The sequence below is a fragment of the Neopsephotus bourkii genome, unplaced genomic scaffold (assembly GCF_033783945.1).
Source record: "Neopsephotus bourkii isolate Nb327-2 ecotype Australia unplaced genomic scaffold, CSIRO-AGI_Nbou_v1 NB_318, whole genome shotgun sequence".
Classification (NCBI taxonomy): domain Eukaryota; kingdom Metazoa; phylum Chordata; class Aves; order Psittaciformes; family Psittacidae; genus Neopsephotus; species Neopsephotus bourkii.
Genome location: NW_026900826.1, coordinates 9,090,838 through 9,113,252, shown reverse-complemented (window position 1 = coordinate 9,113,252; position 22,415 = coordinate 9,090,838). Strand labels below are relative to the sequence as shown.

General features: G+C 40.4%; 1 protein-coding gene across 4 annotated transcripts; it reads right to left on the bottom strand.

The window, feature by feature from the left end:
• Positions 1–22: 22 nt before the first annotated feature.
• Positions 23–21,557, bottom strand: CHRNA5 (cholinergic receptor nicotinic alpha 5 subunit). 4 transcript variants are annotated; one of them, XM_061347629.1, is made up of 6 exons: positions 21,232–21,557; positions 10,989–11,140; positions 10,091–10,135; positions 6,917–7,026; positions 5,201–6,032; positions 23–2,504 (listed from the first exon to the last, which is right to left on the bottom strand). In XM_061347629.1, the coding sequence occupies exons 1-6, from the start codon at positions 21,347–21,349 to the stop codon at positions 2,343–2,345; spliced, it is 1,419 nt and encodes a 472-aa protein (XP_061203613.1). In that variant the 5' UTR covers positions 21,350–21,557; the 3' UTR covers positions 23–2,342. The 4 variants fall into 4 exon arrangements, with proteins under 4 accessions (XP_061203613.1, XP_061203616.1, XP_061203615.1 ...); XM_061347632.1 differs by lacking the exon at positions 21,232–21,557 and adding an exon at positions 21,094–21,209; XM_061347631.1 differs by lacking the exon at positions 21,232–21,557 and adding an exon at positions 20,831–20,987.
• Positions 21,558–22,415: the final 858 nt, after the last annotated feature.

Below are 22,415 nucleotides of genomic sequence, written 5' to 3'. Positions count from 1 at the left end.
AGAATCAAACAGTTGAAAATCATGCATTTTTTCTTTTTTCATTTATTTTGACCAAGTAACAAAAGCCTGTGTAAGACAGCATTAGCTACAGTTCAACACATTCAGAAACAAGTTACATAAGGAAAGGTCCATGCTTCTGAGTCTATTAAAAGTATTTTGTTTCAGGCACACCTGATAAGCTGAAGACCCTAAGAATTCTAGTGTCACCTATCTTAGCTGTATTTATCATGATCAGATTGTAGATGTGACTAAAAGAAATTAATACATTTGTAAAACTTTGAGTTACTAGTATAAAGACTGGGACTCCCTCAGCCAATATACTGCCCATCGCCTTGTGATGTAAGTGGGCTTACAGACATCATTTGAGAGAAGGAAAGAGATGAGTTGGGGAGATCAAGAAAATAACAGATCTACCTAACCTACAGGTTTATTTGCTGTTCAGGTAAAGGTAAAATGCAGTAATTCAAACCCAAGGAGGACTATAAAAAGTAATTTAGCATTTGAAGAGGAAAGAAGATACCTAACATATTTCTGCAACTTCCATGCAGAGAAAGCCACTGATGCATTGTTTAATCTTAGTAATCCTGAGAAAGTTAAAATTATATTAATGGATTAAATCAGATAATTTTTGCAAAATCATGTTTGAAATTAATTATGATGGGAATAGAGGAAATAAGGATATCCAATGCTAGATGTAATTGTATAACTGAAAAGGAAGGAGGGACTCTCTTTATAATCAGAATTAATTATAAGCTGGCATATTGTAAGTTCTGTGAGCCTTTGAATGCTACACAAACCCAAGAATGTCCTACACGTGAAAACCATTTGAAATAAATATTCAATAATCTGTAGGTTATGATATAAGCAATCAGTATTATGATCAGTACAGTGCCAAATGGCACTATTCTTAAAAGAGATGGGGGGAAATACTTATGCATTTTCCATATTCATAACTTACATTATCCAAGATACCACAATTTACATTACATTTCTAATCTAAGCATGTTAATATTAATGTAGAAATCTAAGCAAACAAAAATAAAAACCTCCCAAGACTTGCTCCACCTTGGCATTACTGCACTAGCCCTGCAGGATGCAACACTATGAAGTGCACTGACAAAACTTTGGTGGTGAAGAACCCCCATCAATTTTAGTGTCTCTTCCAGAAATAAAGCTTTTAAGAAAGGTGGCATCATAATACATTTAAAATCAGTATTTAAAGAATATATCTTAATGGATTAAAAGGTACAAGTTAGTTTTCAGCACTTTCAGAAAAAAGCATGGAAAGATGCAAGTCCTCACTGTTTAGAGTTACATGTGGTTCTATAATGGAGAGAACTGATTAAAAGGTAAATTTCTAAGTGGAGTTTAACAACTGTGTGAAATACCAATCATTTCAATTGGTTACGCAGCATAGTAGTTTTCAACCCATTTCCTTCAGAAGGGCATTCCCCATATTCCTTCTAATTGTGCTTAAAAACTTAATTCTGAGAAACACACAAAGGCAGGAAATGATTAACCTGTTTTCAACTAACATACTGTATCAAATCCTTCATCAAGAATAACTATATCTAATGTTCTGATCCATTAGAATACCTGTGCAACTTGGGAACTCATTTAATTGTGTCTGTCTTCTTCTCCATAACTGACACAGAGATATTGATATACCTGTATCCTGCAGGCTTGTTAATAAAGTTTACTATATTAAATGTTTGTGTTAGTATAACAAAATTAAAAAGGATTGAAATTTAGCTGCAAATTCCATTGAATTTATACAGGCAAAACACAGCCAGATTGCTACTTTTACTGATATGTTGGATATACAGGAATTTTTATTGGTATTATTATTATTTTGAATTTACTTTGTATAAACCTTATACTTTTACAACACATTCAAGAGAGCCGCTGGAAGTTCTCTTTTGCATACTATAGGAAATTGAAATAAGCAACTCTACTGTGTTAATATCTGCAAGTGTTTAATATTCAATATAACAATTCCTACAATAACTTAACAATTGGACTCTAGCAATCATCACTAAAACATTCTAAATTCTTCTACCTTGCAGCAGGCGCCTGTGCACAGCTTTCTGACGTATCATACATGTGAGGGCTTGAGAAGATCCTTCTAATTCTGACCTGATTTAAAGGTAACTTAGTAGACTGGCAATAAGCAAACTGACTTCTATGTGTCCTAGGGATGCCATGCTTTAGAATAAACATAATTTTCTGGGTTTGGATTTTTTGTTACTCTATCAGAAACATGCCTACAAAGAACATACATGGAAATAGAGCTACTGCAAAACTCCTGAGCTATGTTAGCAGGACACAGATCCGAAACTATGTTATGCATTTGTACTGCCTATATTTGTAGGTACTATTATATTTGCCCATTTATGAATAACAGGAATAAATAACACAAGTGATCCAACTATTGAAACCAAAAGAAAGGTCCATAAGAACATTTGATCAAGCACCTGAGCAATAAATTTCCAGTCTTCAACAACCTAAAAAAACAAAGAACATGAGAGTTGGGTCAGTATGTGCAAGAAAAAGAGACAGTACCAAACCCTGCAATTATTAATCGCATTTTTCCAATCATGTTCATTGGTAACACATATTAATAACTTTTTATAACAACTCTATGAGCTAGAACAGGACCAAACTTCCATCTATGAAAATGGGTAAGCTGTACAGACCACCACTAGATTTTAACACAGAAACTGATCCTGACAAGCACTGAACATCTCAGTTACAGAGAGATGAAACCAGTATGCGATTTTCTAGCATACTGCAGGATTCAGGATTCATGCCACAGCCTCATCATAAAGCAGAATTGCCAGGCAGGAGCTAGAAGCAAAAGTTTTATAAAAATAAATAACCAACCAAACCAAACACACACACACACACACACACAAAACACACCTCCCAAACTTTCTGTACTCACTGTACTCTCAATTGTATAATTCATACCATACACAATTTTGCAAGTACAGCAGAACCTCATGAAGTTTAACCATGCCAAGTGCAAGGTCCTACACCTGGGTCAGGGCAATCCCAGACACAGCTACAGGCTGGGCAGAGAAGAGATTCAGAGCAGCCCTGCGGAGAAGGACTTGGGGGTGCTGGTCGATGAGAAAATGAACATGAGCTGGCAGTGTGCGCTTGCAGCCCAGAAAGCCAACGGTATCCTGGGCTGCATCAAAAGGAGCGTGACCAGCAGGTCAAAGGAGGTGATCCTGCCCCTTTATTCTGCTCTCGTGAGACCTCACTTGGAGTATTGTGTGCAGTTCTGATGTCCTCAACATAAAAAGGACATGGATCTGTTGGAACAAGTCCAGAGGAGGGCTATGACAATGATTAGGGGACTGGAGCACCTCCTGTATGAAGATCAGCTGAGAAAGTTGGGACTATTGAGCCTGGAGAAGAGAAGGCTGCGTGGAGACCTCATAGCAGCCTTCCAGTATATGAAGGGGGCATATAGGGATGCTGGGGATGGACTCTTCATTAGGGACTGTAGTGATAGGACAAGGGGTAATGGGTTAAAACTGAAACAGGGGAAGTTTAGATTGGATATAAGGAGGAAATTCTTTCCTGTTAGGGTGGTGAGGCACTGGAATAGGTTGCCCAGGGAGGTTGTGAATGCTTCATCCCTGGCAGTGTTCAAGGCCAGGTTGGATGAGGCCTTGGGTGATACGGTTTAGAGCGAGGTGTCCCTGCCCATGGCAGGGGGGTTGGAACTTGATGATCTTAAGGTCCTTTCCAACCCTAAGTATTCTATGATTCTATAATTGTGCAAGCAAATAACAACCCTGCCAAACAATTGTATTTGACTTGAACTGGAGCTATCCATATTTGCTAAGATTTCTGCTTCCCAAGAAGCAAGGCTACAACAGCACTAGATATGCAATTTTTATTAACAGCTTTTTCAATTAAGTCCTGCATTCCCTGGAGCCCAAATAATAAATTACAACTGTATCCCCAGTTAGCTGTATATCAATTTTTGAGGTTTAGAGTCACAACATTACACCTGAAAAACAAAACCACCACCTCTCTTGTCACTTACAAATAGTGTGAGCTCAGTAAGAAAAAGGAAACCCACTCTTACTTTACATTAAATTATGTATTTAATATCAGACTATTCTATTTGTGTTGTTTATACAATGCAGGGGTATTAAATGCTGTTTTAGCAGTATGGTAGGTAGATTTATTCAACATCTAGGCTGAATACCTTGTGATAATGTCAGAATTGAGTTCTGAGAAGGTACATTAGAGGAGTTAGCTTATTCTTAGGCTAGCATGTAAGAACATGTTCCTGGCAGCCAACAATTTTGAAGACTGTCATTTCTAAATAGATCAAAAGCATCTTCAGAAACAGATAGCATTATCATGATACCACACAACAAATGTCTCTATTTCTACACAAGCCTGAAAATACCATTTGTCTCTGATGTACCAACACTGCTAGCTTAAAAAACTCAGTACGAAAATAGATTTATAATGCTCTTACCCAACTGGTGTAAACATCCATTAAGGAGAGGTCAGAGTGCAAATGTACAGACTGAAAAAAAGCCTTTGGCACCTTTTGATTTAATGTAGAGACAAATAATAAGGCTAGAAGAGAACACTCAAGAATGCATCTAGTCCATGTGTGATCTCAGCACAAAATGACCAATGTACAGCTGCAGCTTGTATTTAAACTAATATAAGCTAGGGCATTTACAATTGGTTTTATTTGGGATCGAAAGCTGCTAAATAATGCTTTGCAATATTTTAAAGCAAATACATTTTCAGATAGCCTTCAGGTACAACAGTACAATGGAAAATACCTACACCTCTCATCACAAAAATATCCTGCAGCACCACAGGTAACAGTTACAGTACCTGCTCTTGTAACATTCGGGTATCTCTGACAATGTGCAACTAACAACATGAACTGCAGAAGAAAGCAAAAGTCCATAAAGAGCCCAAGGACTGTGTTGTATCAGCCCAATATCTATCAGAATTCTCAGTATTATACCATACTTGTACTTTTTGTACTTCCACACTTGCACTCTGTGGAAATAATTACACAACTTCCAGTGAAATATGAACGCTGGGAATCCCGTAGCACACATTTAATATGCAACTTCACAGTAAACCATTACTTGCTTTTCTAACTTCCAGTTTTAAAAAAACAGAGTAATGTGACTAAAACACCCACCTCACGAACTTCATTCTCCTTCATAACATGTCTTCTAATATAGCGGATAGAATCTAGAGCTGCTTCCAAGGTGTTCCTAGATGGTTCTGATCCATTCATATTTCCCGTTTCCTCCTTCTGAGGAAAGTATCTATCCACATGACTTCTCATGCAAAGCAGCTTGGGAAGTCTGTGAAGAAATATCTTGCGAACCCAAGGTGCCATAGCGTTGTGTGTAGATGAAGAACGATGATGGATATTTATAGCAAATACAGTTATCACAATGGACAATGTCACAAATATCATCGTAAACACCAAGTATTCTCCTATTAGTGGAATAACTTTAGAAGATGATGGAATAATCTCTTCAATAACAAGAAGAAACACAGTTAAAGATACCAGTACTGAAGTGCAAAGTGAAATTTTTTCTCCTTCATTTGAAGGAAGATAGAAGACAAGGACAGTCAGAAATGAAAGGCCAATACAAGGAATAATGAGAAACAATGTGTAAAAAAGTGGCAAACGTCTAATTATGAATGAATATGTAACAAAAGGATACCAGCAGCATCCATCAGTCCTATTTCCTTTCCTCCCTGTTGCAGTCACTATTTCCCATTCTCCATTATCAAAAAAGTCTCTTTTGTCAACATCATAATCTTCAAGGATTAGATCAACTTGTGAACCATCGTAAGTCCAGGAGCCAAACTTCATAGAGCAGTTCTGAAGGTCAAAGGGGAAGAAGGTTACATCGATAGTACAAGAACTTTTGTAGTTTGCTGGTGGAGTCCAAGCAATGGTGCCATCATATTTCACCACAGTTTTTGTAGATGTTCCCTCAAAACGTCCATCTGCACTGAAAGGAGATAGATGCATGCAGTTAGTGTGGGGAGGGTGTATGGGGGTGGTGTTTTTAAATAAGAAAATATATTTTGTTATAGTCTTTTCAGCTGTTTATCCCTTCTCCCTCACCATAGCCAGCATTCTGTATGCATACATAGTTTACAGACAACCAACTTAGGAGAGTGAAAAATGTTTTCGAGTCATGAAAAGATCTGTGCAACTTTCTGGGGTCCTAATGACTTATGAAAGGATTGTAAAAATCCTGATCTCTAATAGCATGACCAAACTCTGGTCTCTACTGGAAATACAGCACAAAGCCTTCTCAGTTTGGCCAAATGATAATTATTGAACAACAAAAAGTTCCCAGAACAGGTAAAATAACACCTCCAACTTGAATTACAACAACACAATCTCTGCAACAGCTTTTTCTTCTGCCTCACCAACCACGAAATACAAAAGCACAAAGATTCTAAAAATCTGTTAAGTCTCAAAGAAAAAAAAATAAACCCAAACTGTTACAGCTGAGTGTACTTCATTCTAAATCCATCCTAAATATGACTTACAAGAGCAGGAATTAGTTGCTTCCCTCCCACCACTCTACACTATTAGTTTGTACCCAGCACTGTGCAAGACATGGCTTTTCAATTAAAAAAAGTTTACATGAAGAAACAGAAATAAGCTTTTCAGAGTGACTAGATATTCCATACAGAAGCAAAGCAAAACATTTAACATTTAACATGACAATCAAATCCATTTGCAGAGGCAAATTCTTCCACATATTCTTAGCTCTACTGAATACTTAGCTCTACCCTTATCTACCCAATGAACCTCCTATAAGCATCTTGGACAGTAAAGTTAAAAGTAAATGTATTTTATATGAAAAGATAAAAATCCTACTTGTCATACAACACGATATCTGGAATCCAAATAGAATCTGATGGGACACGAATAGACGTTATTCCAGCGTAGTCTTCAGGATTCCACCTTAATCTTACATCTGTCCACTCCTGTGGGTATAAGAGACATAACAATTATTATTTTGGGGAGGTTGGTTTAAGCAGGGCAGGACTGGATGAAGATACATACAAATGCAATTAAACCCAGATCAGTCCTGAAGAGCCCTGTACGGCTGAGACCTCGGATGAAGATAGGTCAACGGAGCGGTCTGCCTTAGTCGATGAGGAATGGGTTAAAGACCAGTTGAGCAATCTGGATATCCATAAATCCATGGGTCCAGATGGGATGCACCTGCGGGTGCTGAGGGAACTGGCTGAGGTCATTGCTAGACCGCTCTCCATCATCTTTACCAAGTCTTGGGAAACGGGAGAGGTGCCTGAGGACTGGAGGAAAGCAAATGTCACTCCTGTCTTCAAAAAGGGCAAGAAGGAGGACCCGGGTAACTATAGACCGGTTAGCCTCACCTCCATTCCTGGGAAAGTGATGGAACACCTTATCCTTGGTGCCATCTTAAGGCATATCAAGGATAAGAGGGTTATGAGGGGCAGTCAACATGGCTTCACCAAGGGGAAGTCGTGCTTGACCAATCTCGTAGCCTTTTATGAGGAAATAACACGGTGGATGGATGATGGTAGAGCGGTGGATGTGGTCTACCTTGACTTCAGCAAAGCGTTTGACACGGTCTCCCACAGCATCCTTGCGGCTAAATTGAGGAAGTGTGGTCTGGATGATCAGGTAGTGAGGTGGACTGTGAACTGGCTGAAGGAGAGAAGCCAGAGAGTTGTAGTCTATGGGGCGGAGTCTAGTTGGAGGCCTGTATCTAGTGGAGTGCCTCAAGGGTCGGTACTGGGACCAGTATTATTTAATATATTCATCAACGATTTAGATGAGGGAATTGAGTGTACTATCAGCAAGTTTGCTGATGACACTAAGCTGGGAGGGGTGGCCGACACGCCAGAAGGCTGTGCTGCCATCCAGAGGGACCTGGACAGGCTGGAGAGCTGGGCGGGGAATAACTTGATGAAATATAACAAGGGAAAGTGTAGAGTCCTGCATCTGGGCAGGAACAACCCCAGGTTCCAGTATAGGCTGGGGAACGACCTGTTAGAGAGCAGTGTAGGGGAGAGGGACCTGGGGGTCCTGGTGGACGACAGGGTGACCATGAGCCGACACTGTGCCCTTGTGGCCAAGAAGGCCAATGGCATCCTGGGGTGTATTAGAAGGGGGGTGGTTAGTAGGTCGAGAGAGGTCCTCCTTCCCCTCTACTCTGCCCTGGTGAGACCTCATCTGGAATATTGTGTCCAGTTCTGGGCCCCTCAGTTTAAAAAGGACAGGGACCTGCTGGAGAGAGTCCAGCGCAGGGCAACTAAGATGATTAAGGGAGTGGAGCATCTCCCTTATGAGGAAAGACTGAGGGAGCTGGGTCTCTATAGTTTGGAGAAGAGGAGATTAAGGGGTGACCTTATTAGTGTATATAAATATATAAAGGGGGAGTGTCACGAGGATGGAGCCAGGCTCTTCTCAGTGGCAAACAATGAAAGGACAAGGGGTAATGGGTACAAATTGGAGCACAAGAGGTTCCACTTAAACCTGAGAAGAAACTTCTTCTCAGTGAGGGTGACGGAACACTGGAACAGGCTGCCCAGGGAGGTTGTGGAATCTCCTTCTTTGGAGACATTCAAAACCCGCCTGGACACGTTCCTGTGTAACCTTATCTAGGTGTTCCTGCTCCGGCAGGGGGATTGGACTAGATGATCTTTTGAGGTCCCTTCCAATCTCTAACATACTGTGATACTGTGATACTGTGAAACAGGCTTCTGAAATGTGTACAGCACAGTGAATTTGCTGAACAGACAGCTATTTACTTCATCCACTATTCGGCTTCTGTTGCAAGAGCCACTTTACCAAACTGAGGACATTAAAATCTTTTTTTAAAGCATGTATACATAAATAAGAGCTATTATAATGCATAGACAATTAAATGTTGTCTATACGATATTTATAGACATATATTCTGAATGAATACCAGTGACTTTGGAAGCCGATCGGAAGTAACTTAAACATTTTCATCACACAAAAAATCATGCTGCAACTCTCACATGACAGTTGTTCCTATTTCTCCCAACAACACTGAAAATAGACCCATTAAAAGCATAGTGGTACTTTGGGAATTTTATACTTGAACTAAAAGCTCAAGAGGAAAAACTCACATTTCTAAGAATTTACCATCACATAGAATTTTAAATACATGTTTAGGTCAGTTCTGATCTTATTTAGACTGATTCAACTGCAATAAGTTCTGCAGAAACTCTTAAGAGGGCACAATGTGCTTTCGCTGACATGTTGCCATCTCATACTTGCTGTGTATTCTCAAGGCTTTCCTGAAAAGAAAAACTTGTCCTGAAATTACGCTTACTTGTAAAGAAGGGAATGGGAAGCAACAGGGAGGAAAAAAACGGAGAAATAGCCCAACAAAAGTAATTCAGAAAGCTAGTAAGTGTAATCAGGGTGTGCAAACATTCTTCTAAGTTAAATCAAGAATGATTTGTGAGCAGCATTTCCCAGGTTAAAGTGGCCATTTAGCTTATCACTGGATTCTGACTAGTATAAAACCTGAGGCCTTTTCCTGCCCTTTAAGAGGAAAAAGCAGTTCTATATAGCAAACATATAAAACTTTGCAAGTGAAATTCTTCAGTGATGTTTATCTGATCATCTCAAATACCCCATAAGAGAAAGATATTAAAAAACTGTTATACAAAAGACTACACAAACCCATCCTTTTTTAATAAAGAAAGAAAACTTATGTACTGAAGCAGTAACTTTTATGGTTGGATATACAGACCTTGGAATATTAAACAGCTATGTGATGCCGTATCAGATTTCTTCACATCGTAATTTTTTTTACAGGTATCTTTTTTGTTTGGTTGGGTTTTTAAGAGTTTTCTAACAAATAATCCTTTAAAGCATTTCTAGGGACTTGTTTTTAAAGTAACTATGTAAAATAAAAATTAATTCAACAGATAAGGCTTTTCAAATATACAATGAATTAGAAAAGTTTCCTCCAACTTTTGACTTACGAAGCTTCACAATCTTCCATTGCTACTTGACACATACCTGCTTCAACCAGACATTTGTTGTCATCAGTTGATTTTTCTCATCCTATAAAAATAAAGCATATTTGATGTCAAAAATCCGCACAGTACATTCACAGTAACTATTGCTAGTCCAAAGGTCTGTAACTTCAAATGCAAACCACACTTCTAAAAGCATTCCAGTCACTAGAATTGTGACATTTGATTATCCAGCTGTTAACAGTGAGATATTTCCCCTTCCGTGTCTCTTTCCTTTTTTTTCTTTAAGTGTACTTTATGCAGTCTTACTGGTTTTCTATGGAAACATAAAGGAACAGACACCATGTGGAAGAAAAACTCCTCTTACAGTTGTAAGTACTGAATTCAGTTTGCACAAAATATTCTGAAGTGAAAAAAATCTGATTGATCTCTTCTCCTTCACAGGCTACATGTGATATATATCACATGTATATCAATATCTACATCCAAGAGATAGTATTGCTTATAATGGAAGTGATACATTTGAGGGCTTAAGGATTTTTTGGTGCTTAAAGGGGGAAAAAAACAAGCAGCGTTTGCAAGTGTTCCTGAATTTTACAGACATTAGACTGATAAAAGGTTAAAATTATGACGTTTTCCCACTGAATAAATAAATTAAAACACAACTAAATCCATGGGCTTAAGAATTTCACTGACATTCTCCCCATCCAAAAAAACCAAACCACTAAACCTAAGAGGCATTTGCCTTCCCAGCCTCTGCCGTCGCTTCCTTGTGCCCCCATCTACGATGCATTTTTCATTATGCTGATAATTCTAGAGGTTTGATCTAATGTGTTTAAACTAAAATATGCAGTTACTTCATATGACATTATCTTCCAGAATTTTAAGAATGAGGAGAACAAACAAGCAATCAAAATTCCCGAATAATATACTAGACATACCACATCTACCAGCTGTGAGACTGCAAGGCCGAACTTGATTTTTATTGTGTCGTTCAAGCGTTCCACTGGACGAACCCATCTCTGATAGTCTTCAAATAAATGTTTAAACAAACGATCTTCACTTTTAGCAATAAAAGAAGGTTCAGATATACCTATATAAAAAAATAAGAATTAATTAACCCTGCTATAAATGAAGAGTGTGTATCTGCATTCCTGTGTTCAAAGACCTACAGCTATGTTTATGCAGAGTTAAATTTCTCATTCTAGCCCCATTCCTCTGGAAGCATGACAAAGATGTTGGAAGTAGAATTTTATAGAATTATAGATACAAATCTATACTATATGTACTTCTGGTGTCCTCAACATAAAAAGGACATGGAACTGCTGGAACAAGTCCAGAGCAGAGCCACGAGGATGGTCAGGGGACTGGAGCACCTCCCATATGAAGACTGGCTGAGAAAGTTGTGGCTGTTCAGCCTGGAGAAGAGAAGGCTGCGTGGAGACCTCATAGCAGCCTTCCAGTATCTGTAGGGGGCCTATAGGGATGCTGGGGAGGGACTCTTCATTAGGGACTGTAGTGATAGGACAAGGGGTAACGGGTTAAAACTTAAATAGGGGAAGTTTAGATTGGATATAAGGAGGAAATTCTTTCCTGTAAGGCTGGTGAGGCACTGGAATGGGTTGCCCAGGGAGGTTGTGAATGCTCCATCCCTGGCAGTGTTCAAAGTCAGGTTGGATGAGGCCTTGGGTGATACGGTTTAGAGCGAGGTGTCCCTGCCCATGGCAGGGGGGTTGGAGCTTGATGATCTTAAGGTCCTTTCCAACCCTAAGTATTCTATGATTCTATAGGTTTATGTATATATATAACACACACATACAGGTTTTATTAGCATCTTCATACCATTATTTCTTAAAACCGGTATCTCTTAATCAAGTACACTAAGATAATTTTAGTAATAATAAAGGCAAAATGCACTTGTATCATTTATCTGGTGCTATACAACTATGGAACTTCCCTAAAACTGAAAGCTTATCTATGAGGGACTGAAGTTCTATCATTGTACAACAAGGTGGTACCTTTTAAAGCCTACATCCATACTCTACAGGTCTCTAGCATGTTGTTTAACTCTCACTCCAGTTTGAAACATCAGTCTCTTCATGTTTTGTACATTATTTCTTCAAAGTTTCATCACATCTATGATGTATAAGCTTTGTATTAGTTGCAGAACATTTCTCCCTACACTGTTTGCTATCTTAAATACATGTGCCAACCCATTTATCAGTTTATCCTCCACCTATTCTAATGTTATATTGACTGTAAGGCACATTTCTAGTTAAGTGAATGTATACATTCAGTTAATTCTTTTTCATTGTCCTCAAGGAGTCATTTCAAAGCCTGGAGGCTGCTAATGGAATGGAATGGTAAAAAAAATCTTTGTATAGCTCACGAAGAAGTGGAAACTAAAGGTCTTCTTTTGTTTCCTGCAGGAGTGGAATACAGGGCAGAGCTTTGGGAGGTGGAAGGGAAATGTACAAACTGCAGGCAGAGAACAGCCCAGAGTTTATAAAAGAGATGCAAGATGTCCTAAAGCACCACAGTCAAGCAACCACTGGCCTTTATTTTGGAAATCCACAAAAAAATGAGGGGTTTACCAATGTGGTCTCAGTGAAGTGCAACAGCAGGTACCCTGCTACCCCTCAAAAACGCAAAGCTTAAGAGAAACCATGGGGGAAAAAAAAACAAAAGCATATATATCCTCATACATAATCCTAAATAACAAAAGAAGGACAAACTTGGGGAAGATATGGAGAGGGGAAGCAAAACAGGCAAAACCAGTGTCTAGCTAAGTAACTTGAACAGCTTTCAAAGGCAGTGTGAAAGACCTGAAGAAGGCCACTGCCTTAAGCAGCACAAGCAGCACACATTCGGCCTTTTGAAGGGCAAAGCTCCAAAAGGGTCTCCGGTCACCAGACAGAAGGCAGAGCAACCACCAGAAGACATGAACATTTGCTCTGGACAAAGATTTTTACTACTCACCAATGAGATTTAAACTGACTGAAAATACTGCTGAGGAAAGACCTAACTAGTTAAGTTTTGGGAAAAAGTAAACCAAAGAAAGATACTCACAACCATCTCTTCTTAATGCAGATTTAAAATACTATACCATTACATAAATGTGTGGCATGACCTCTCTAGAAACAATGTGCTCACTAACAGCATCCATCTAAAAAAAAATATATCAGAAGCAGAAAAGCACTGGAGAATGTCATAAACAGATTAAAACCAGGGACAGTCATCCATGCAAGGAGAGATTTAAAAGATTAACATTATTTTGTTTGGAAAGGAGGTGAATTTACTGGACATAACAGAAGTAGATAAAGTGCCGAAAAATATATGCAGGAAAAACCCTGATGACATTTAACCTTGCTCACAAAAGAAGGTAAAGGAAACAAGAGCACCAGTTAAAGGCAGTCTGAACAATTTCTAGTGGAGTTGTACCATTAACATTCAGCAAATCAGAGATTATTAGATACTGCAGAGGACTAAAATTTCAGAGTTGCCTGGGATTACTAAACTGTCAGTTATACCAGGGAGCATCATCATTGAATAGGGTACCAGTGCATGTTTCAACACAGCCTCCAAAATCCACCTCTGAATTGGATCAGCTGTTTGCTGGCTTGCATTTGGTGCAGAGGCTTGGCTAACACCATTTAAACCATTAATTTAGATGGACCTACTCCTGTGTGACTCCAACCATGGCAGCCCAGACAACGAGACAGGCAGCTGAAGTTTTAAATTCCCTCCCGTTCTTCAAAGTGCTTTTGTGACAGCGGCCACTTTCTGCTGTGCTGCAAAAGGCTGCACTCAGATCCTTTGGGCAGAACATCCAAAGTGCTGCAAAACCCAATTACAGGAGAATTCCCTGCCTTCTGCACTGCAGGTCTGGGGAAGTTCGTGTTAGTTATTGTGAATACTAACTGGATTTTCTCTGACATTTTATAGTAGGAACAAAAGCAAAACGTAGCTTCAGGAACTTCAGGAACAAAATGGAGCTTCAGCAAGGTAGGAGCAACAGGACACCTTTTCCCTCCAGATCATACCATACTGCTACTGAATGGTTGTTGTTGCAGGCCAAATCAACATTTGGGTTTTAAGACAGTTCACCCTTCTGTTCAAAACACAAATCTACCTGTTTACAGTGTATTTCATTAATTCACAATCCTAATGTTATTTGAGATGTATTATTTGTACATGCTCTACAGTTTAACATCTTTCCTTTTCGAGATTCTTGACAGGTGGGTTGTATAACAGCAGAGAACTAATGAGCAACTTGCATTGTACAATTGAGCACACCTTAGGTGGATACATGAAAACACACAGGACATAAGAATTACTGCCAAAATGGAACCAGCAACAAAATGTTACATACACACACACGTTACCTTCACAGTTATTAGGTTAAAATACTTTTTATTGATACCATAGGTTCAGTGTATCCTTACTAGCCAAGGAATCTTTCTTACCTGTAACTATACATAGATTTGCCAAGTCCTACTTCTTACAGACGTCCAAAACAAAGTTTCCTGAAGACGCAAGTTAATTTCTCTATTTCTATATCCCTATTTCCTGAATTATGGATGTTTTTGTGAATATTTCAGCCTAATGTTTCATAAATACTCAATTTTTGTACCAGCATTAATTACATTTCCCTTTTATGGTTAGAATCTCAGCTGAGTTTTTTGTGCAATCTGAGCATGACTCTGCAGCTGGGTATTCTCTCACCACTAACTGACCTTGAAGCAATGCAGAGGCAAAGTTGCACTTTCACCAGTCCTGTGTTCCTGTAAGATGACCTTCTGTACAGAAATACAGCACCTTCAGGGTAGATGCTATTTCCAGATTAAGCTTCTCTTAAAACGCAGCATCTTCCTAGTTACGTTGAATGGGAATATGTCCCTTTACCACGTACAGATACTTACAGGGGGGTTCAAATATTTCATTCTTGCACCTACAGTATACTCACTGATTAACAATACAGTTAAACTGTTTTGTTGGGGTTTTTTCTATCACAGAAATAGCCACACTCTTTCATATTTCTAATTTATTTTGTTATTTAATAAGCTGGGGCATAGTTGTCTATAAAAGGCAGCTTGTACAAAGGAATTCCCCATGAGAAGGCTGCAGTAACCATGTATTAACAGTTGACAAAAATAAAATCAATAACCACCCCTACATTTCCATATTTTATTCAATAGGACCACACAGCTCACTTGTTACACAGACCATATATCTTTGATTTCACTTGTCTGTGTGCTTTTAAGATTTTAATATTGGGGTATAAAAAAATGAAGAACTGGTGGCAAGCACAAAAACAAACAGAAGAGAGTAAAAGAGGTAGAATGCAGCTAGTGCCTAAAGGCTGCAGACTAGCTATGCTGGTTGGAGGAAAGTAGAAAGTGGTTAGAACCTATGACTAGCAAGATTAGCAACGAACTAACCTGGAGTACAAATCTCATACTAAATCAGAAGGTAAGAGATTATGGAAGCACTCCACCTGCTACTACCTCACTGTACTGAATAAAAATTAGATCTGTAGCAATTCTATGCATGCCTCTATTTGTGTGGCTTTCTTTCTGTTGAGGTCGGGTAACTTCTCTAGTCTAAATCAAAGGTAGCTGTCTATATCGTTCAGTGATAAATTCTAACAATGTTTACTTTATAACTGACACCTGAAGCTCTTCTCGGCTCACTCCCTCTCAGCATGATTCCACCAGCAGCAAAAACCCCTCAATTACGTAAGAAAATGCTGGATGACAGAATTTTGAATTCTGAAAAAAGAGACAAACATTAGTGCACAAAGCACACCAATGATTCAGTCCTTTCAACTTTGAACTAGTTGGAACACACTTTTGACAAATATTAAGAAGAAATTCTAATTACACACCTGACCTCGGCACAATTGTATTTAAAAATTCAAATCTAACATTTCCTCCTGAAACATTTAATAAAAGTACTTTGAAAGCGCTACTTAGAAAAGAGAAGGAAGCATTACATGGGTTTCAGATGCATGACAAAACATGTACATGTCTATTCCTTTGGTTAACATCCTCAAGTAAAGGTTCCAACACTGCTGCTAATGGCAGGCTTTTCTGCATGCTTGTTAAACTACAGAAGTGATATTCTTTTGTAAAATCCATCTTTTTACATTGTTTCTTACTGTACCAGTTATAGGATGAAATTTATTAGGATCTTCATATAATCTAGCAGCAGTATTCTTTTCATAGAATTGTCAGTGGAATATTTAGTGTTACAGCTATGCCTCATATCTTTTCATGTCATTTTGTTTGGTTTGTATTTTTTAATGAGAGTACATCACAGTCCATGTTTCTCAAAATGAACCTCCTTTGAACTCTGTATTTCTCTGTGCTTCCTTATATAAAGCTTCTAAGAGCCACATTGGCATTGCACGTATATCATTGGTTCTCTCACTTTAAATAGTTTGCTCAAAGCATTTTCTAATTGCTATAATTGAGTGTTACTGATGTCAGGTTTTCTTTGCATCACTTCTGCCTGCATTTTCAAGAGCGATCACAGGAGCAGGGAAATGGTCAGTTTTAGAAGCCGAATGTCCTAATGTTAAGATGTAGACTCAGAAGTAACCTATTTTTCTAATGCAGATTGACAATCATATACCAGTGTAATGAAAGAGAACACTATAAGGACAATAAGCATAGAAAAATATCCATACTTTGAGGTTAACATTTGATTTTTTTAACAGTGTGCTATTGTAACATATAGACTGCTATCCACAAATCTAACTATGACAAACTACAAGACAACTAATAGTTTGCCTACAAACTAGGAAGGTGAATGGATATATACAGTACACCTGCCTGCAGTACACACTAGTGTATTTGTTCATATGCTGCTGTGATTTATTTTTTTTAAACTAGCACATTTTACAGAATTTATAACAACAGAAGCACTTGGAAGCCCAGAAGCACAATGGTAACTGTTTAAATCTGACTCTCAAACTGTTTAGTGGTCATTTTGAGAGGAAAGAAAAGTTTTCCACCTTTCTCACAAACTTGCACTACAGTGGACATCAGAGCTTTTCCTCCTTTCAGTTTAGAGCTGTTCCCCTCAAAATCTATTCACATCACAGTATTTTGGTAGCTGGTGACAATTCTAACTACAAGTCACCTTTATATTGCAGCAGACAGGAAAAAGAACAAGATCATGATGAGTATTAACAACACAGACCTCTCTGTCTGAGCCTCCCTTTACATTTTAAAGAATCTCCCACAACTACTTCATTAAGCAGAAAAGATATGTAATATATTAAATTAAGTATAGGATGGAAGTTCTATTTCTGTACTGATTCCCCGCTTCCTTTAGAAGGATGGTGAGTCATGCTTTCTACTTCTCCTTCTATGCTTTAGCAATTGCCAAGAATTCAAACACTAAGAGTCAAACATTTGGTTAACAGTAATCATTTACAGACACCAAAATCACCTTACTAGAATGTCTGTGAGTCTAAGCAGGATTACAAACTCTGTTCGATTTACTGAACAAGAGTCAGAAAACCCAGAAAAGCTATTAAATTCTGTATGTCCTAGAAGTACCTTTTCTCCCCTGTTTAAATGTAAGGCCAAAGCCCATCACTACACCTACAAGCAAGAAAAGGTGGCTATTCTTGAGCATTTCTTGGGTGGGTTTTCTGCAAATCTGGTTTGCTGTGTTTAGTTCAGAGCTTGTCCTGTGATTTCTAAAGTTGAGAGCACAAAAGTGACAGCCTTGTATTTCAGCCACTGATGCCAGGCAGCTGCTAGCTGCTTCAGTGACTTTAAGGATTGTTCCATGGCTTTCAAGTTACTGGGAGGATTTCTGCCTTCTCTCTTACCCACCACATCAGTCTCCTGCCAACCAGTAGCAAAATCAAATGGTATACTGTGGACATGAACCTATCAAGGATAGGTTCTTGCGATACTGCTTAGCACTTACCAATACAGAGGTACAAGAACTGCACATTGAAAGCAGGGAAGATGTTTCTTATACTCAAATTTAAAAGGTTAAAAATTCTGGCTTGATAATGTCAAAGAATTAACTATTAACTATTCCCTAATAGCTGAACATCAAGGGAGAATTATGGCCCATAATAATTAATGCATTTACAAGTTTGATTAATAACAGCATAATATACTGCCATGTAGTTTGTAACTAATCAAGAAATAGATATTATCAATTACAGTGTTTAGATTAAGATCTAACTGGAGTACAAACCATTCTTTTTCAAATACCTGTGCAATGGAGTCCACTGTAAACCACGCTGCATGCCAACAGCTTCCTGAACTCTACACTGAGGCTATTGCCACCAGCAGTATCCCGATTAACAGCCACCTACAGCACTAACATTACAGGTTGGTGGCATGGCACAGCATTTCCTCCTCAGTCCATCAACACTAATATGTTCCACTCAGCTTTGAGCAGACAGAACTGTAATCCCTCCCACTGCCCAACAGCCGGAGCTCATGAAAAGGCTGCCTCATCACTTCTGGATGTCTCAGAGTAAAAATCCTTCCCACTCTGAAGCCAGGGGGACTTTTATTGTAACAGATCCAGGATTTTGCCATCTCTATTTAGACCACTTTTAAGCATTACATCATTTTCACTAACTGTTGACCAGCGATAGGGACTTAAGATGGACTATGAAGGTATGACATTGAGGTATGCTGAATGCAAGTAGAAAAAAGTATGCTTACAAGTGTGGATAGCACAAGGAGTAAAAGGAAGAACAAGCATGTAGATTCTTAAAATTAGAACCCTTGATTCATACTGATTTAGATGGGATGCAACATCGAAGTAAACACAAGTCCAAAATTTATGTAATTGAGACTTTTAATCCAATAAGCTTCAGGCTTTGGGCTTCTCCCAAGTTGCCAGTGCAGTCCTGGGTACTGCAGATGTTGTTCGCTTGGCAATAACTTCTGCCACAGAAGCATTTTGCTTGTACAGCTCAATTCCAGTCTTGGATACACTGGAACATACAATCCTATGGCTAACAGAAATAAGATACCCTGTTCAGGAATCAGAAACTTTGCTCAAAACCAGATGCAGAATAGATGTCAGAATATACACCATCATAAAAAAATCAGGCTTCACCATTCTGAAAAGTGGGAAACTATGTGAGTACTTCCTTCTGCAGCTCCTACAAAATCAGCACAGGCATTTCTCCACAAATCAATGCTCACATTTACTAAGAATCTCTAAAGAAAGCCCAGAATATTTTAAAAGGAAAATCACAAGAAACACCTACAAGAGGGAAGGTTTGCAGGCTCCTGTTTGCCAGGGAGAAGGATCCAATCTATTAAACTGAGTGGAGAAAGCTTGGGTGTATGAACTCTCAAGAAAACACTACGACAGGTCTGCACACAGCACAGCAGTACAGTATAGGTATACACAGCATAGGTGATGCTTCAACCACTTCAATTTGTGCATTGAAGTCTTGCCGATTACATCAAGAGCAAAGAACAAAACTTACAACTTGTTTGTATTTTAAATGAGCATGAATTCTGTCTGGTCAAATCAGAGTTACCCAGGATAAAGGATTAGATCACCTCTGGACTACTAACTGAAAGAAAAAACAAATTCATTTACAAATACTCTTAAAGTATCAAAACCAAAGTCATGTCCATAAACCACTTTTACTCATTAAAATGATTACTGTAGCACAGGCAGAGCAATACCTCTAAAATAATGGTAACCGTATGTACATGATACTCTGATCTAGATTATTATTTCCATTTGCCCTGTATTTTAATAATAGTCATAACATTTTGCATCTTCTTAACAGCAGATTTCATTTGATTTTAGACCAAGCAAAATGTGAAAAGAAAATCTGACCCTGTGACCAGTTCGCAATGAAATCAAAACTGTTGGCTAGTGCCAAAAGGCAAGATACGGCTTAACCTGACTGCAGTTAACTCTAAACAGTCATACATACATCATACAATGTAATCATCTCCTACAGGAATACCTTCTCTCACGATGAGAAACGCTACTTCTCCAAATACCGAGACGAAGAGTAAACTCTTAAACCACATTTAGCAGAATCAGGCTGTGGTTCCCTGTGTCGAATTAAAACCAAGATGTCGATACAATTTGCTCTCTATAAACCATACTTACAATCCTTTTTTTTTTTTTTCCGGTTCTGAGCTAATATTAAAAAGGTTGATTTTATTTTTCATTCATTTCCTTTCTGCCTGTGCGCACTGCAGTTATGCTTTCGAGACATTCTGCAGAACTCTTCACAAAGTACCCATACATTATACAAAAGCAATGCTTTAAAGTAACTATTTCTAAATAGTTCTTTGAAAGAGCATCGATTTTGCTCCTTTAATCTTGGTGTAATTTTATAAGCTTTTCAGCCTCATGTGCTACTTTACATCCTTCAGCTCTGAAAGCAGCATCCTGATGGATGAGGGGACCGGCTCTTCTGAAGTTGAAGAAACAATGCATAAGCAAACTAAAACCAATTCTGTTATAAGTCATTCAGACGAACACCGTGCAGCCAGATCCATAGGCGACATTGCAATCATTAACATACACGGTGTCAATTTACCCCCACCAGCTGCTAACACAAGAGCATGCACCACAAACCTACAACTGCCCCTCTCCCGAGCAGCGCAAACACCGACAGCCACGGCACCTCCAAAGCGTTATATACTCGTTTAGGAAGCGTTAACTCCCGGGCGATGAAACGTGTCGTACCCGAAAAGCTGCCCCTTGAGACCGCGGCCTCCGCAGGGTCACATCAGTGTTTGTAAACGCTGATCCGTACCTCAGCACCCCTCGGGCACCGCCGCACCCCCGCTTCACCGGCCAACAGCCCCGACATCGGCCCCGCCTCATCCTCCTCCGGCCAAAAGTTGCCCGCGCCGTGCGCGGCCGCCTCAGCCACGGCAGCGCTCTCCCCTCACGAAGAGCCCGCCACGTTCCCCTCATGGAACGCGCCCTCCTCCCGCCGCTGCCCACCGCGCTGCGGACCCAGGACCGGCACAGGCGGCTCGGCAGACCCCGGGGCTCCGGCAAGCTTACACGGACCCGGGGCTCAAGAGGTGCCCTCCGACGCCGTCCCGGCTCCCTGCTGAAGCAGCCGCCCTCTCCTCCCTCCTCCCTCGCGGCCCCATCCCGGCGCCCCGCTGCCCTTCACCCGCCCGGGGCCGCCCTGAGGCGCCTTACCCGCGTGAGGGGCGCGAGCGGCAGGACCGGCTCCGGGCTGGCAGAGAAAGGGCGCGAAGAAGCAGGTGAGGAGGAGCAGGGGGCGGCCGCAGCGCAGCCGGGCCCCGCACTCGACCATGGCTGGGGCACGGCCCCCGCTGCTTCCCAGTCCCGCGCCGAGGACCGGGCGCAGCGGTGGGGGCAGCCGCTCCCCCAGTACAACGCTGGCCACGCCCCGCCGCGGAGCCGTGAGGGGGGGGCGGCGGCGGCCTCCGCAAGGCCCCTCGGTCGCGGCCCTTGGCCCCGCAGGGTGCGTGTGGGGACGGCCCCGCTGAGGGCGGGAAGCGGCCCCCGCGGGGCAGGTACGGGCGGGGGGAGCCGCAGCGGTGCCCGGGGCGCTCCGCCTCGCCCAGTCAGTGCCACCGTTACGCACGCGGCTCCTCCCGCAGGTGCGGGGCGCCTCGGCCGTACCTCAGCGAACCGCGGCGGCAGCGATGTCCAGCGGGGCCGGCAGAGGTAAATCCAGCCGGGGCAGCCACTGCCCCATTTGAACCGTGGACTGGGAGGGTGTCGCTGCGGGTGACAGTTGACGAGGAGAAAAACACTGCCCTGAGTAACTTCAAACTTCCATTGCACAGGAAACACGCTGCAGTTGGGTTGTTCGGTTTCTAAACCAGAATGTTTTGGAACTTTTAATCAAAAATAGATGAGCTGATGCACGTTAAAAAATACCCAGGATAGTTCCACTTCTATGTATGTTGCAGATACTTAACATATAACGAATGCTCTGTACAAAAACGCCTTTTTTCCTCTCTCAGCGATACAAAACGCTGTTACAAAAGACAGCTTTAAATCCACCAACTATGCAATGCAGTGATTTCTTTTCCCCTTAATCATCCCAATGGAAACACTCAGTGGACGTATCACCACAGAGAACAGCAGCATCTGCCGTTAATGAATTCTTTACATTTAAGGATCTTTACAGAGAGCACAGCTGTGGAAAGAAGGGCTAAATGGGTTTGCAGAGTGTTAATCAGCTGCTGGGTGCAGTGATAAATACCAGATTCCTCAGGAATAAAATGGACCCTGTTCAGCTCAAATAATTTTAGCAACTTTGAATTTTCTTACCATGAACATTACCCACAGCAGTAATTTCAGTAAGAGCGTTGTCAGTTCTCAGAATGCTTTGGTATCAAGTGCTCTGT

Bases quoted from the DNA above. Each gene is read 5' to 3' on its own strand.
- CHRNA5 (XM_061347629.1), bottom strand. From the start codon at position 21,349: ATGGTCGAGTGCGGGGCCCGGCTGCGCTGCGGCCGCCCCCTGCTCCTC. The intron at 10,136-10,988 runs GTATGTCTAGTA...TTATTTTTATAG, and splicing joins TCTCACAGCTGGTAGATGTG to GATGAGAAAAATCAACTGAT. The intron at 6,033-6,916 runs GTAGGATTTTTA...ATCTCCTTTCAG, and splicing joins GATATCGTGTTGTATGACAA to TGCAGATGGACGTTTTGAGG.